This window comes from Hydra viridissima, unplaced genomic scaffold (genome assembly GCF_058129835.1).
Source record: "Hydra viridissima isolate aposymbiotic clone 2 unplaced genomic scaffold, HvirCarnegie_v1 scaffold_12, whole genome shotgun sequence".
In the NCBI taxonomy this organism is placed as follows: Eukaryota; Metazoa; Cnidaria; class Hydrozoa; order Anthoathecata; family Hydridae; genus Hydra; species Hydra viridissima.
In genome coordinates, this window is record NW_028324311.1 from 7,045,481 (window position 1) to 7,060,955 (window position 15,475).

The 15,475-nt window shown below is 28.6% G+C and overlaps 2 protein-coding genes across 5 annotated transcripts; one reads left to right on the forward strand and one right to left on the reverse strand.

Moving 5' to 3' along the window:
* The first annotated feature begins 2,713 nt into the window (after window positions 1-2,713).
* On the forward strand, window positions 2,714-7,094 carry LOC149881023 (uncharacterized). Of its 3 annotated transcripts, XM_090068191.1 has the most exons (11): window positions 2,716-3,781; window positions 3,874-4,166; window positions 4,246-4,458; window positions 4,553-4,604; window positions 4,709-4,791; window positions 4,896-4,972; window positions 5,106-5,311; window positions 5,444-5,773; window positions 5,886-6,041; window positions 6,262-6,457; window positions 6,559-7,094. In XM_090068191.1, exons 1-11 carry the CDS (start codon window positions 2,855-2,857, stop codon window positions 6,867-6,869), a joined length of 2,844 nt encoding a protein of 947 aa, XP_089924317.1. In that variant the 5' UTR covers window positions 2,716-2,854; the 3' UTR covers window positions 6,870-7,094. The 3 variants fall into 3 exon arrangements, 2 of the variants coding, with proteins under 2 accessions (XP_089924317.1, XP_089924318.1); XM_090068192.1 differs by lacking the exons at window positions 2,716-3,781; window positions 3,874-4,166 and having other exon boundaries at window positions 4,409-4,458; window positions 4,553-4,623; XR_016445445.1 differs by lacking the exons at window positions 5,106-5,311; window positions 5,444-5,773; window positions 5,886-6,041; window positions 6,262-6,457; window positions 6,559-7,094 and having other exon boundaries at window positions 2,714-3,781; window positions 4,553-4,623.
* Window positions 7,095-8,435: 1,341 nt separating this feature from the next.
* On the reverse strand, window positions 8,436-11,290 carry LOC145193892 (uncharacterized). Of its 2 annotated transcripts, XM_080071429.2 has the most exons (7): window positions 11,178-11,290; window positions 10,974-11,070; window positions 10,207-10,395; window positions 9,978-10,084; window positions 9,526-9,872; window positions 8,839-9,430; window positions 8,436-8,718 (listed from the first exon to the last, which is right to left on the reverse strand). In XM_080071429.2, the coding sequence occupies exons 2-7, from the start codon at window positions 11,049-11,051 to the stop codon at window positions 8,649-8,651; spliced, it is 1,383 nt and encodes a 460-aa protein (XP_079927555.2). In that variant the 5' UTR covers window positions 11,052-11,070; window positions 11,178-11,290; the 3' UTR covers window positions 8,436-8,648. The 2 variants fall into 2 exon arrangements, with proteins under 2 accessions (XP_079927555.2, XP_079927553.2); XM_080071427.2 differs by having other exon boundaries at window positions 10,974-11,290.
* Window positions 11,291-15,475: the final 4,185 nt, after the last annotated feature.

The following is a 15,475-nucleotide window of genomic DNA, read 5'->3' on the forward strand; positions in this document are numbered from 1 at the left end:
TAAACAAATCAGCATATTCAAGAATGTTAATTTACTTAGAAAAGCGCAACTTTAAACTTTTTGATATAAACTTTATCTTATTTGAATCATTTTCTTATGCAACTGAGATATACTTATTATGATTTTAGTTTTAGAAAGAGTTTAAAATGTTGATTTATATGGAAACATTTATAAATAATCAGTCAACTAAATAAAAAAATTCGTTGCTACGGACCGTAGCCATTATTAAAATTTGACTTTTTTAAAGTTACTACTGCGCTTGCGTATAATAACTTGTCACCTCTGAACGACCGTGCATTATCACCACTAGATATACTATCTATAACAAGATCTAATTTAGTACTTAAATACTATTATAAATAATATTAGTTCTAATATTAGTTAAGCAGCAACATCTAAAAATATATGACATTGTTTCTAACAGTCTAATGATAGTCGAACTGTAACTGAATATATCTAACAATCTAGGCACTAATAATCTGATCTCTTTCTGATAGGGCTCTAAAAGATGTTTGAGAATAAAAAATACATTTCTTTGCATTTGGCGACCCCCAAAAACTTGTTGCGACTACTTCGAGGGTCACGACCCCCAGTTTGCGTTCCACTGATTTAGAAGATAAAACCCGGTGACCAAAATGAGCAAAATGATTGGATTAGCGAAGTTTTGGTATCGAAACAGTGAATTATTTGTTAACAAAAGTTGAAGTTTCTAGATTTAAGTTTGCTTAGAAAGAGGACATAGGTACATAATTATGTTTCCATATTTATTTAGTACATACAGCTTAACCAGAAAAGTAGCAATTGCTGTTTGGTTTAGTTTTGACAGAAATTTGACTTAAGTTTTTTTTTGCACTAAGGTCTTCAATTTATTTTGCTAAATATTCTGTTATCAAGTAATCATCTATATAAGATCAACAAGTTAAGCTAAAAGTTATAATAAGCAACTCCATTACATAATTTAATTCAACTTTTGAGTCTTAATTAGCATATTAACAAGTGCTGAGTATGCTTTAATCAAATCCATCCCCATATTGTAACAAATCATAAAGTAAGTAATATCATTCATTATAATCAAAATCATAAACATTTCCTATCAGAATATCTTACCATATACTTTAAGTGGCTGGTACCTATTCAGAAAAAGATTTAACTGATGGCTAATTCATTACTTAACATAACTAGTGTATAACTAACTAGAGCAGTTGAGAAGGAGTAGGTAGGGGGGTAAGTAGTTAGCGTAGATTTTGCTCTCTATGCACTCAACAAGTGAGCAGTATATGAAGACCTCAATATCAACGTTTCGTTTTGCTCGTGAGAAAAGTCGACCACATTGCAAGTATTCCTAAAACAATCAGTTAAAAAAATTGAGATTTGATGGTAAAATATAATATAAACTACAAGCTCCTTACTGCAAGATTCAACCGAAATATTATGACAGAAGTGTTTAAAGGCTATCAACAACTAGATTGTAAACGCTAATTAAAACTTACAAACATGGGTACCGAACACTGGACTTTGAGAATATTTTTTTTCTTTAACTAAAGCTGTCTTAATTATTTTCAATACTCTGCGACAAACCTAACACATTATATTCTTACGCTGCATTTCTTGCGCAAGATGGATTTGCATTAAGTTTGATGACATTTTTCCAGATTTATTGTCACCTTTTTTGAAAATGTAATCATCATAAAACTTTGTTTTAATTTAACACTGAATAATTACATGAAATAATTTCTATTATCTTCCTTCCTCTCCTTTTATTTTTTCATGAGAACTCGCATGTGTCAAAACACCATATCATGATTGCTATAACTTTTTTGTTATCATGATTGCTAAGATAACTTATACACTAATTGTTTTTTAAACAACGTGGATTAAAAGTGTGTGTGTATTTTTTTTTTTTTTTTTTTGTATTTTTTTTTATTCGATATATTTTCAAAAGACTTGTAGTATATTATATTTTTAAGATAACTTTTATATCGGAACTAAAGGGCTGATAGTAAAACGTTATAAAATCCGAAAATCTCAATTAATGATAAACAGGTTTATAAAATGAATAAATTGATTTACCAATTTATTGAGCTTCATCTCTAAGAAAAAGCTATTAACCCTCCCATGAAAAACAAATTACTTTGGATTTACAAGTTTTACAAAATAGAAGGCGATAATACGCAATAAACATGACATTGTGTTAATTTTCTATAAGTTTTAGCTAATTCGTCACAAAATGACCCAAATCTGTTGTTGAATGTTACCCAATACATTCTGAACAGACGATTAAAGGTGTTTTATTAAAATGGCGTCAAAGAAAAACAATGGAAAGGTTTTATCTGTACTAAATATCTTTAATTATGCTTAATTATGCTTGGTAAGTTGATTGAATACCTCTGCCTGAGATCACGGTCGTTTTAATCTTGATACCAAACAGACATTTATAGTGCGCATGCGTCTCCGGAGATTTTTTGTTTTCCTCTCGATATTTACAATTATTTTGATTTGTACTTTGAGATACCGAAAATAGGAACACGTTTTTAAACTATTATATTTTGTTTTTTTTAGTGTTGCAAAGTTACATAAGATAGTCAAATGACAAAATATTATGGATAATTAAAAAAAAGTTTGATTCGATTGCTTTTTAACAAACTTTCAGGAGCTGTAATAAAGAGTATTATTTTTTAAATTTTATGTTTTTTCTAAACTCTTTAACTTTTTTAATTCAATTTTTGAAAGCAAGAACTAAACGGTTTCTAAAACTCTCATCTAAATTCTATTAGAAAACACTAATCTTATTAACCAGTCATTTTTTTAAGTTATCAAATAATTGGATTAAAGAAGTACGGTATCCAATCTAAAAATGTCTACTGTTGTTGCTACTAAACACATATCATGTCTTATGAAACTGTGCAGACTATGTGGAAACTATATCGGCAATGATCCAATTAACACAAAAAATATAAAGATTAGAATTGATCGGGCATTTTTCACTGAGTTAGAAGAAGACAGAATGGACACCCACCCACCTAAAATTTGCATGAAATGCTACACACACTTGAGAAATATCGAACAGCGAGGAACAACCTCTAATTTCAGTTTAAGTCAATGGCCACAAACTTGTTTCGTTGAAAGATGCATATGCTTTTTGAAAAAATCTGGTAGGAAGAAAAAAAAGCAGTGTGGAAGACCACCATTAAATGACAAAGTTGTTTGGACAAGAGAGTCAATTTTTAAAATAATGGAAAGTTTTTCTGGACTGCCTCGTTTATTTCATGATTCTATCGATGTAGCTGATAATCCACACAAAGATTTATGTTTATGCAACATTTGTAAAAGATTGTTACATAAGCCTGTATTACTTAATAATTGTCAACATTTGTTTTGTGCAACATGCATTTTTCCAAACATAATTGGAAAATTAGAAACAGAAACTAAATGCACAATATGTTCCTCTAATATAACTCTTGGTAGTATCTTAAAGGCAACATCAATGCAAACTATACTTGAGAATTTAATTATAAAATGTTGTAATAATACATGCAAAGAAAAATTTACTGCAAAAAATATAAGCTATAAAGAAGAACATGAACAAACATGCAAAGTTAGAAACAAATCACAATATAGTTCCCCATTGTCTAGCTCTTCATTGACAGTTACAGAGATATATAAAATAAATGAGAATTGTGAAATCCCTAAAGAGTTAGGCTATGCATTTGCTCACTTTGCAAAATTGAAAATGGCAAAAAACAAATCACATTCCTTTGAACTCCCTTCAGGTGGTCCGCGGGTAAGCTATTTTTACTTTTAAATTAAAATATTCAATATAAAAAAATAATAGTTTAAAGAATAGTTTATAGTTGGATAATTGGTCTTTAACAGGCTATACAGTTTAAAGTGACTCCAAAGATCTATAAAACTTCAAATAGTATAAGCCAGAAAACTATTAGAAGGCGTCAAAATCAAATACACCAATCACTTATTGAAAATGCAGGACCAGCAAAAAAAGCAAGAATAAATCAAGCAGCAATTATGCTTAATTCTTTTAGTAAAAATGATAAAATTGATATACTGAAAAAAGCAAACATCCCCCAAGTTCAGATAGGGTCAGAAGATATTGTATCACTAAAGACAGATTGTGGTTTACCTTGGGAAAAGATGAAAAAAATGATTAGGTAAGTACTTCGAGACCCGAGGATGTTAATCCGGCTCTGCACACACATATATATTTATTTATAAATATCTTTATTTCAGATTTTTCCACACAAAAAATGTCAAACTACCGTCACTTTCTAATCAGCAAAAAGTTTCAAAATATTGGTCAGGTGATGATTTGATTGTTGAAAACAAAGAATTTCTGTTTGAATTCAAAAATGAAAAAGGAACTTTTGAAATAAAAGATACTCCTACAGCATATATTAATGATTTACCATCCCATTTAATCAAGTTACTGGATGAATTAGAAAAGTAAGTTCAAAATATGTTTAAGTTTTTTGTAAATAATTTGTATAAATTCTATTCTTTGTTTTATAAATAAACAATTTCTTCTTTATTATCGTAGATATAACCAACTAACGTATGAAAAGATAAATCCTAGTGAAATACATGTAAAGGTTGGTGGCGACCATGGAGGTGGTTCATTTAAAATGAGCTATCAGATAGCTAATGTTTCTAAACCTAATTCTAAAATAATACAACAGTTTTCAATATATTTGAGGCCAAAGACTATAGAGCAAACCTTAAAATTGGGCTCTCAAGACACATAGATGAAATTAGACAGCTTCAAACAATGAAATGGAGGTTAATAATTAAATATTTCCAAAATTTATTTGCTCTTCGATTTATAAAAATATTGTTTGAAATAAAAAAAAATTTTAAATCAATTTTAAAAATTGTAATTTTAGGGATAAGAATTTGCGAGTGTTTATGTTTGGTGATTATGTATTTCTGTGTGCTATCTATGGCATCACAGGAGCAACTGGTCAGTCTTAAGTTTTGTATTCACTAAGCTTGTATTCTAGATTAAATTACTAAAAATGAAATTGCAAAAATTATAAAAATTAAATAACTTATTTGTAAAAAGAACATAAAAGTTATGTAATTTTATTTAACAGGTCGTCATTGCTGCTTATTCTGTGAGATTACATCAAGTGAAATGCAATTGAATACTGAAGATCGGCATCGACAAATCAATTTAAGAACGCTTCAAACTTTGAAATCAGATTATAAACGATTTAAAAATGATGGAGGCAACATTAAAAATGCAAAAAAATTCAATAATGTAATTGATGAGCCATTGTTTGATGTACCAATTGAACAGGTGTGTATAAATTGTTGTCGAACTTTAAATGCATATAATATATATATATATATATATATATATATATATATATATATATATATCTTTTATAACACACCTAACTAATATGGGATTGTTTAAATCATTTTACAGATAGCAATACCAGCTCTCCACATCTCATTGGGAATATTTCTAAAATTTTTTCACATGTTAGAAACTGAATGTCATCTTCTTGATATCAAACTAGCTGGATTTCTTGCAATAAATGATAAACGCCTTGACTCAAGTGAATTTGACAAATATGTTGAAAAGCAAGTAGAGATAAACCAGTTAAAATATGCGATTGATGATATAAATAATAAAATTCTTCTTATTCAAGATACAAGTGTCATTGAAGTACTTCGTAACCCTGAAAATTCAGATTACTTGCGGTTAATGTACACAGAGAGAATTGCACTGTTAAGATCAAAGAGAATAGAAAAAGTATTTATTAAATAGTACTGGAAATAATTATTTATTTTTAGAGCATTGTTTTTTTAATTTATGGAGTGTATTATCTGGATTTTTTGTACAATATTTATATTTAATTTTTAAGGAGGCACAAATTGCAGAATGCTGTAAAGTTGAATTATTAGAAGGAATTGGGCCAATAAGAAAAGGAATTGAATCTGTTTTACAGTCGTGTGGAGTGCAACGTCAAGCATATCATAGTTGCTCATTCATAGGAAATCATGTTCATAAAATGTTGAAGGTATGGTATGAAAATATAAATCTGTATTTTCATGAAATAAAGTCTGTTAAAATTTGTTATGCATGTTATGCAGGTTTTTACAATCTCTACATTAAATTATAAATTCCAATTAACATTCCTGATCAAATATATTGCAATCCATATACGTATTTATGCATATAAAGCCTATGCATATAATAAAAACTTTTGTCACACAAATGATTTTTGTTTTGTTTTTCAGGTTGATAACATAAAAAAGTTATGTGACTCTATTCCCCTAGTAGTTTTCAATCATATAAAATATCAAGAACATCCAATTCATGTAGAGGCGATTAACATACAACGAAAATTCAATATTTTGTTTAACAACTATTCTAAGTGTCACAATGAAATGAACTCATGTCATTTATTCAGCGAAGAAAAAATCAAGAGTTTTGGTAAGTTTATTGACTATTATAAGAAGTATTTAATAAATTATTGTTTAAAGACAAATTTTTCCATTATTTATTTACATTTACTAGTTAAGTTTTTTTTGTAGAAATAGCAGTATGTGAATTAATGAAGTTTTTTCGAAGCACTTGGCCAAAAGAATCAATAACTCCCAAAATGCATATGTTAGAGAATCACATGGGAGTATTTTTGAGCACATGGGGAGTAGGTCTTGGATTATATGGAGAGCAAGGTGGTGAGAGTATACATGCAGAATTTAATAATATCGAAAGAATATACTCGAGCATGTCTGGTATACGAAAACTAGAAAGTATTATGAGAGACCATTTCATAAGAAATAACATAATGGCTAAGTCATTAAAACCGCCCATCATCCCTCGAAGAAAGAAAACTGCATAATAAATTTTATGTTTTATGTATAATAAAATGATTTTGCATAACAAAGTTGTAAAGTTTATGACAAATATATATATTTAATATGTTTGTGTAAAGTTACTTTAAGATATTGTCGAAATAAGTCAGCCATATTGTTTTACGATTAGTGAAAAAATATCGAAATATTATTCATCTTCTTAGCTGCACATCTTTATGTAAAAAAATGACTGGTAAAAATGCTGTGTTAGATATTATAGCTTAACTTTTATTCTTTCCAATGATATATAATACTATATTTCAAAAATCGATCTTCGTAGGTTTTATTAAGGAATAAAAATGGTTGTAAAATCCGCGATGAAATCTCGGTCAACTTTACAGGTAAATTAAAGCTTCAGGCGTGACATATTTTTTGTTACTTTTGATTTTTTCTAATTACAAAAACGTATGTTAATAAAAAAAAAAGTTCATTAGTGAGATTTAATACTTAAGTATCCTATATATGAAAGATTGAAAATACCTTTAAATTCTCCGTTTTCGAGGCTAGTGGAAAAACAGTTTTAAATGCACAATTTATTTTTACGTAATGCGCTTGCGCATAATAAATGTCCATTGCGAAACTACCGTGAGATATGATGAAAACTATCGTCTACTCAAGAAACAAAATTATTAATTGCTTTATGTATGTTAAATTTAGCTGATGATAGTAATTGACTACGTTTAGCATATGGAGTTATATTTAAAAGATTGTAACAAACTCGTATTTTTTCTATAAGTTTAAAACATAGAACGCAAATAGGAATGAATAATGAGCTTCTTGTTGCTGACATTTTTCATTGTTTCCAGAGTAACAATTGCAATCAAATTTAAAAACGTCTTTAACCGTCACTTATTAATGTATTAATAAAAGGTTTCTTTTAAACGGAATGTGAGTAAATTATTGATGCTAATTTCATTTCGACAAAAACAACCAGGTTTTTTTTAAAGCATCATATTTTATTACAAGATAACAAAACCTAAAATATAACAATGCTTTTATATTTAAGAACTACTCTCTATCAACCATCTGTATTGCTTTTCCAACAATTACCTTTTTTCATCAACACAAAAAACACTCAAAATGCACATCGTTTAAAAGCTTCTTAAAGAGCCCATAAAGTTATAAATAATCAGTTTCTTTTAAAGGAACTAAAAGTTCGGATGTCCAAATAAAATAAAAAAATAAAAAAAAAAAAACGCAAAAAGTTTAGAATAAATTACAAAACAAACTTATATTATCTCAACTTTTGCATGCAGAATTAGAGCGAACTTAGTTTGAATTGTTTTTGGAAATTCAAATAAACTATTTAAATACCGAGAATGTAAAACCACGTTTTTTTTTAAACTTTTTAAAAAATGACTAATTAGTTTATTTTATACACATGCTTATTCATGACATGATAGGATTTTTTTTTAAATCAGGGTCAAGAGCAAATAAGAAAAAAAGAGTCACGATTCATCAGTTAAGTTTCTCAGTGAAAATATCTCCTTGAGTGTTCTGGTATTTTTAACCATTAATACTTATAAATATATTAATATATTTATAAATCAATATTAAAATAACTTATGAATATATCCAATAAACCACAAATATGGGACAGGAGAAATTTTTCCTTAGAGGTTTATTTTGTGAAATAGTGGCCGTTTCCAATTTATTTTGGTCCAAATATTTGATCATTGAAGTATGACACACTTTTGTAATTAGAGATACATCAGTATCACATGATAAATGATCAGCATCAATAAATGAATTTTCAATTCTTCTTCTTAAGTTTTACTTAATGCTGTCAAAGCTAAAACTGCTTCTAATTCTCGAGATGTAGTCAAACCTTGTGATCTAGATATAAATTTTAAATGAATTCAACATCAGTATGGTACTTATAAGGAAAACTGTTTTAACAACATAGAATTTGAAAAAAAAAAAAAATTTCAAAAGTAGCATTAGCTAAACCCTTACCTGAAATCTGTGGGGACTATTTTCTTTTCACAACTGTCTTTCAGATTATTCATATCATTTTTAATGCTACAATCTTTTTTAAAAAGAGTTGTATCAGTAGGAGAAGGTTGTGGGGTTGTATAAGAAGAAGGAACACTTTCTGAGGATATTACCTCAAAACTGCATTCTTTTGTTGAACAAACAGGTTGTTTTGATGAGAATATTAAACTGATTGGTTCTGATGCATATGAATTACTTTTAGTATAAAGAGTATCATCACTTTTGTTAACTTTAGCAGCATCAAATGCTTCAAACAGTTTTTGTGATGTAAATGTTGTAACTTTATGGTCAATAGGTGTCAAAGGAGGAGTCAAATCTTTTAAACAAACAAACTCATCAGGTTTTTCCTGAAAACAACCATCAACCCATTTTTGCAAGTGATCAACAGGAGACGGATCACGACTAAATCGACTTTTAATTTGGTCAAAAGTAGGAGATTCAAGAACACATATAACACTTGCTCGTTGAACTTTGACATCTTTTAGTAGAGGAGGAGGGGGAGACTCTATATATGTTATACTTGAGTCTACTTCATTGTTATTACTTTTATTGTCTAAAATGTAATGTGAAATTAATGGTCAAGTATTTAATTCATAGTGGAGCATTTTTAACAAAATTTAACAACTTTATCAAATAACTTTATATTACCTTGAAGGGGCACAGTTTCCTCTTTGATATCAACATCCATTTGCTCTGCTAAGGATTCACTGCTGCAACTAGCACCATCCTTTAAACTTTTTTTACTACTAGATTTCTTTCGTGGTGACCAAGTCATTTTATTTTCTTTTTTAAGACGCCGCCTGGCATTTGCAAACCAAGTGGAAACTTGAGTCAATGTCATTTTTGTCATTATAGCTAGCATTACCTTTTCACTTTTAGATGGATAAGGGTTTTTGCGATGTTCATTTAGCCAAGATTTAAGGCTGCTTGTTGTTTCTCTTGTTGCATTTTTACGTCTTGCACTAGCAAGAAGGGCATAGTCCAACATAGAACAACTATAAACACCAATAAAATTTAATCAGTAACAAAAATTCAAATAATAGTGATAACAAAAGAAAAAGTATTAAAAAAATAATTACATCAATTTGGAAAGTAAATACCTTTCATTTTTAAACTTGCTGTATGAAGATGAAAAACCATTTAATAAAAAAGAATCATAGTTATTTTTTATAGCAGAACTTAGATGCCAAGAGCCTGACAAACAGTCCTAAAAAAAAAGAAAATTTATCTCCTAAATCAAAACCAGCAAGTGTCAAAGTCAATTATTACATATGAATTAAACTTTACTGAGAAAATAGCAGAGTTAAAAGCTAATTTAAAAATGCCAACCTCTACAGCCTGTGAGCATATAGTGTGTTCCTTTTCAACAGTTGAAGGTAGAAGTATACGATTATATGTTCGACTTGTACCAGCTCTGCACAGGCAGTAAGATGTACAAGGTTCTTGTTTAAGGTGACAAAATATTTTGTTTTCTCTGCATCGAGATGTGTTATATGTCATGGAGGGGAATAAAACACTCTTAAAAAAAAAAAAACAATATCAATTTCTCAATTGTCTTTCTCTATATTACTTCACTAAATAAATTGATGACTTTTATCCAAATGGTATAAAAACATATTCTAATATCACCTATTTAGGCATGTAATATTAGCACCCTATGTCTAATTGAGTTTTGCTTAATAATTATATACTCATAATTTTTTAATAGCATGTGTTTTTACATAATTTAAAAATATATACCTACATTAGATTTCAATCAATTCTTTTTAAATGTAAAATGGGGAATTTAAAAATAAGAAATAGGTAGGCTGGGAAAAAAAATCATTTATAACAAAATTATGCAATAAAATGAGACTTTTACATTTTAAACTAAAATGGTTATGCAGATTTTAGAGCTTCTATAATAGTAGTTCTAAATGGTAAAGTACATCTCCTAGAAGTGTCAATGTCTGGAGATATCGATTCTGGAAACCACACATGAAAGTGCATACTTTTATTTAAAAATATAACTCGACTACAGAAATATTGAATTGTAAGTTAATGAAGACCCCTTAATATTATAATTCTAATTTCTGTATTATATACAACCTACTTACGTTTTCTGAAAATTGGACTGGAAATATGGCTTTGGAAGCAGTAAGTTGATTTGACGATTCGCCTTCTTGAAGACGCATGGTTGATCGTTACACAATGCTGTAATGATATGGAAAAGAAGCTTTGGAAACACTGATGATTAAAACAAACAGAGCAACTTATTTTCTTCAGAATAATTGGGAAAGAACAAGAAATCTTCTAAAAACCTAAACTTCTTCCACCCATACAAGATAATGTGAAGTCAATTTTATTAATAAATATATATTTTCTGTTTCTTATAATGTTCACTTCGTGTTTAGACACATAACTACACGATATTAACCAATGAAATTTCGAGTTTTTCAGACAAGGTATTTTATTCGATCTGATTGGTTAAAAAATTCTGTCTAACAACATAACAGTTCTTTTGTTGTCTGGTTTTTTTGATGGCTTATGCAGACATTTTTGACAACTGCTCCTCCCTACTGGGTTAAAGTTTCGTCATTAAAATTTCATAAATGTTTCATCGTATGACTACTACTTCCATTAAAATTTAAAAGTTCTAACAAATATGCGATGTTTAAATTAATTTAAAAAATGTTTAAGTATTTTTTATGGCTGTTCCGATTTTTTCTCATAATAAGAGTTTTTTCTGCAATTATATATCGACATTGGAAATCTTAGTGTAAAAAACAATCTTTTTTTTTTAAAAAAAAAAAATTTTATACTTCACATTTACATTTCAAAACAAACTTTCTTCGTATTACTCATATAATGGACAAACAATAATAAGACATTTTACATTTTTTATTATTTTCTTATTTACACCAGCTTTTAAATTGACTCTGAATGTGCCCTGCGATGCTTAGAAGAAATCTTTAACATTTCAATCGGCAAAACTAAATTTCTAAAGAGATGATGAGAATGAGAAAATTTTTTCGAACTTAGAAAGTTTAATAGGGAAGTATTTAGTGCGCAGCACGAAAGTATTTAGTTTGTTCGTGGTAATCATGCTGCGCTCGTAGTACTCATTTTAAGAATTTTTTTAATAAAAAGTTAACACGGGGGTCGTCCTAGCAACGAAATTTACAGTTTTTATGGAGGCTCGTCACAGCTACGAGCTTTACAGGTGCTCCGAATCAACCATAAATGAAATAAATATTTACATTATTGGTTTTGTCCCGACTCATATTTCGGACAAGCATTTCATTTCACATATGATTCGTAGTAATGACAGATTCCTAGTTCTACCAAAGGTAATCAGAACGTGTCGAAAATAGTTAGCTCTGACGACTCTTCGATTATATAGAGACTTTAGAACTGAACGCTTTTTCTCATTTCAAATATCAAACTAAAAGATAAGAGGAATCCAGTGAACTGATCCCTACTATAACGAGTGTAAAAGTAAAAAAGAAAAAAAAGAAGACGTCAGACGGAGAACTGCGTTTTTCGCGGGCGCCTTTTTTAAACTAAGGCAAGTTACCATTTTAGGTTTTATTATTTTAGTAGATAGACTCAGTGTCTAGGATTATTTTGACTTACTTTGAGCACTATATCATATATTTACTTAATTACTGATTTCTTTGATAACTGAGCATTAGTGAAATGGTAACACCAATATAAACATAGATGCTATCAATCACGAAAATATTTTAATGTAGTTAAAGCTTAAATTTTCTTTTGTCATGAAAAATGTCACGATGGAGAGGACTCAAAAAAAGCAACACGAACTATTTTTTGCCTGACAAAAATTTGACTGGTGTGCAGAGGGGTTAATAACAATAACAACAGCTACAACAACAACAACTACAACAACTACAACAACAGCTACAACAACAACAACAACAAATCAGCTACAACAACTACAACAACAACAACAACAACAACAACAACTACAACAATAACAATAACAACAACAATTACAACAACTACTACTACAACAACAATAACTACAACAACAACAACAACGACTACAAAAACAACAACTACAATAACAATAACAACACCAACAATAACAACATCAACAACTACAACAATAACAACCACAACAACAAAAATAACAACTACAATAACAACAACTACTACAACAACTACTACAACAACAACTACAACAACTATAACAACAATAACAATAACTGCAACAACAGCAACTACAACAACAATAACAACAACAATAACAACAACAACAATAACAACAACAACTACAACTACAACAACTACAACAACAATAACAACAGCAACAATAACAACAACAACTACAACAGCCACAACAACTACAACAGCAAGAATAACTACAACAACAACAATAACTACAACAACAACAACTTCAACAACAATAACAACACCAACAACAACAAGAACAGCTACTACAACAATAACAGTCACAACAACAACAATACCAACAACAGCAACAATACCAATAATACTATAAACATATAAAATGTGACGGTAACTTGTAAGGAAAGCTCAAAAATAGTAGCATATTTTTTTTGAGTAGCAACAAATGGTAACAAAATCCTTTTCAAACAGAATTTTATGTTTTCTACCGTTTTTTCAATAGGTTTTTATATTGTATTATAAATAATGATTTGTTTTACTGATTCTTTCCCAAGAATCAGCTCAACAAATTATCTAACCTGCGCGGTAATAGATCGGATAGAGTCCATTTACATATATAAAAAAGCTACGAATAGCATCATTACCCCACCCCCACCTCCTCTATTAGATATTAGGCTTTAGTATTTGTTTGTGATATTTGAAATGAATATTTATCTTAAAATATTTTTAAAAATATATTCTTTATGGAAAATGTACACAAAATTCTTTTTCCAAATTACCAAACCTCTTTTTTTCTTTCTGATTAAACAATTTTGTTATTTATATGGCGCATAATCTTCTTGGTAGGGTGAACCAAGTGCTCACCTGGAATAATAACGTGATCTAATTGCCAAGATATGTAAATATTCAACGAAACGAACATATCTTTATCTTGATAAGTTCACACTAAACACTTATTTGCATTATTCAGCAGTATGAGTTATTTGTCTGGTTTTAAAAATCATCAAAGTTCATGGTATTTAATCTTCATTCAACTTCTAAGTCAGATTTTTAACGAGTCAACCAAAACCAATATATATGGATACAACATGCATGAAATGGCAATTAGATATTTGAATAATGATTTATTTATAATAATCATAAGATAAGTAAATAATGTGCATGTTTTAATTTTGTTGGCATGTTAAGTTTGGACGGAGGAGAGTGAATCATGTATGTGATGATGGCTTAATGATACAATCAGAATCGCAATATTTTCGAAATAATGTGCAGTAGTAGCGTTACATCACGGTGTATCTTGCACAATATGGCAGGCGAAGTTACGGCGACTTACTAAAGTGACTATTCATAACATTCTAAAACTGAATTTGGTGTCAGAAATTTTTGAGAAAGGAATTTTCAACTATTGTAAATTTAATCGCGTTTATTTTACATGTGACAAACGTCCATTTTAAAATAGCATAAGGTTTAGTACAGGCAAATAGTATGTAAGTAGTCTAAATAGTAGTATTCTCCACAAAGGCTGAACCACACATGCCTTGTTTTAGAATAACACTAAAGATCTTTTTAAAAGTTTTATAAAAGATAAAGCATAAAGTAATTATGTTATGAATAAATCATTTTAGATTTTAATTATGTCAAACAAGGATCCTTACTGTAATAAAAACCATTGCTTAATAAGCAAAATAGGTTAAGTTGGTCAAAGTTTAGTGTATTTGTTACTTTTTTAAGGAAAAAAAGTATATTTATAAGCAAAAAATTACTAGGAAAACATATTTTTTTGGGGGGAAAAATAAAGGTTGGAGCTTGAAGCGAACATACTGTGGAGATATGTGTATATGCGGATATATATACAATAATCTACATAAGTTTGGGAAAGATTTTTTTGTAATAATGTTTTCACTCTTTGTTCCAGGAAAACTTTTGCTAAAAACTAATTGTAAATAATAATATTTTATCTGAAAAAAACTTAAATTTTAAACTATTTCAAAAAATATTCATAAAAAATGAAAAATTTACTGACAAAGATTTGGGAGTGATTTATAAACTACTTTCTTATGCTTTTACAAAAAATCTCTATTAACTTTAAATAAATTTTCTTTAAACTAATAAATTTAGTCAATCAACCGATAAATCAAAAGCATCTTATAACAAGTTTAATTAAAATGGCAAGTAAAAGAGTTGTTGTTTTTTTTTAATAAAAAAAATTAATTTTTGAAACTGTTTTTATTAAACAAAGTTTTTCTAGAGCAATAACATCTCAGTTTAATGTCTTAAAATCCAAAGTTTGATATACAGATTGCTAGTTGATAGGTAGCAAGCCAACAAATAAACAGGATTTATTAAGATGATTAAGAATGCTTGGTGAATTTTTATGAATTGTCTTCAAACTTTTGATTAGTTAAAGTTCTCAAGTAAATAAATATTAGAAGTTTTACAAATTATTACTTTTTATACTATTAATCTT

Excerpts from the sequence above, each read along its gene's own strand:
- LOC145193892 (XM_080071429.2), bottom strand. The coding sequence starts at position 11,051 with ATGCGTCTTCAAGAAGGCGAATCGTCAAATCAACTTACTGCTTCCAAA. Across the intron at positions 10,396-10,973 it reads CAGTCCAATTTTCAGAAAAC|AGTGTTTTATTCCCCTCCAT; the intron begins GTAAGTAGGTTG and ends TTTTTTTTTAAG. Across the intron at positions 9,431-9,525 it reads GGAAACTGTGCCCCTTCAAG|ACAATAAAAGTAATAACAAT; the intron begins GTAATATAAAGT and ends ATTACATTTTAG.
- LOC149881023 (XM_090068191.1), top strand. The coding sequence starts at position 2,855 with ATGTCTACTGTTGTTGCTACTAAACACATATCATGTCTTATGAAACTG. Across the intron at positions 4,167-4,245 it reads AAGATGAAAAAAATGATTAG|ATTTTTCCACACAAAAAATG; the intron begins GTAAGTACTTCG and ends TCTTTATTTCAG. Across the intron at positions 4,792-4,895 it reads CTTCAAACAATGAAATGGAG|GGATAAGAATTTGCGAGTGT; the intron begins GTTAATAATTAA and ends TTGTAATTTTAG.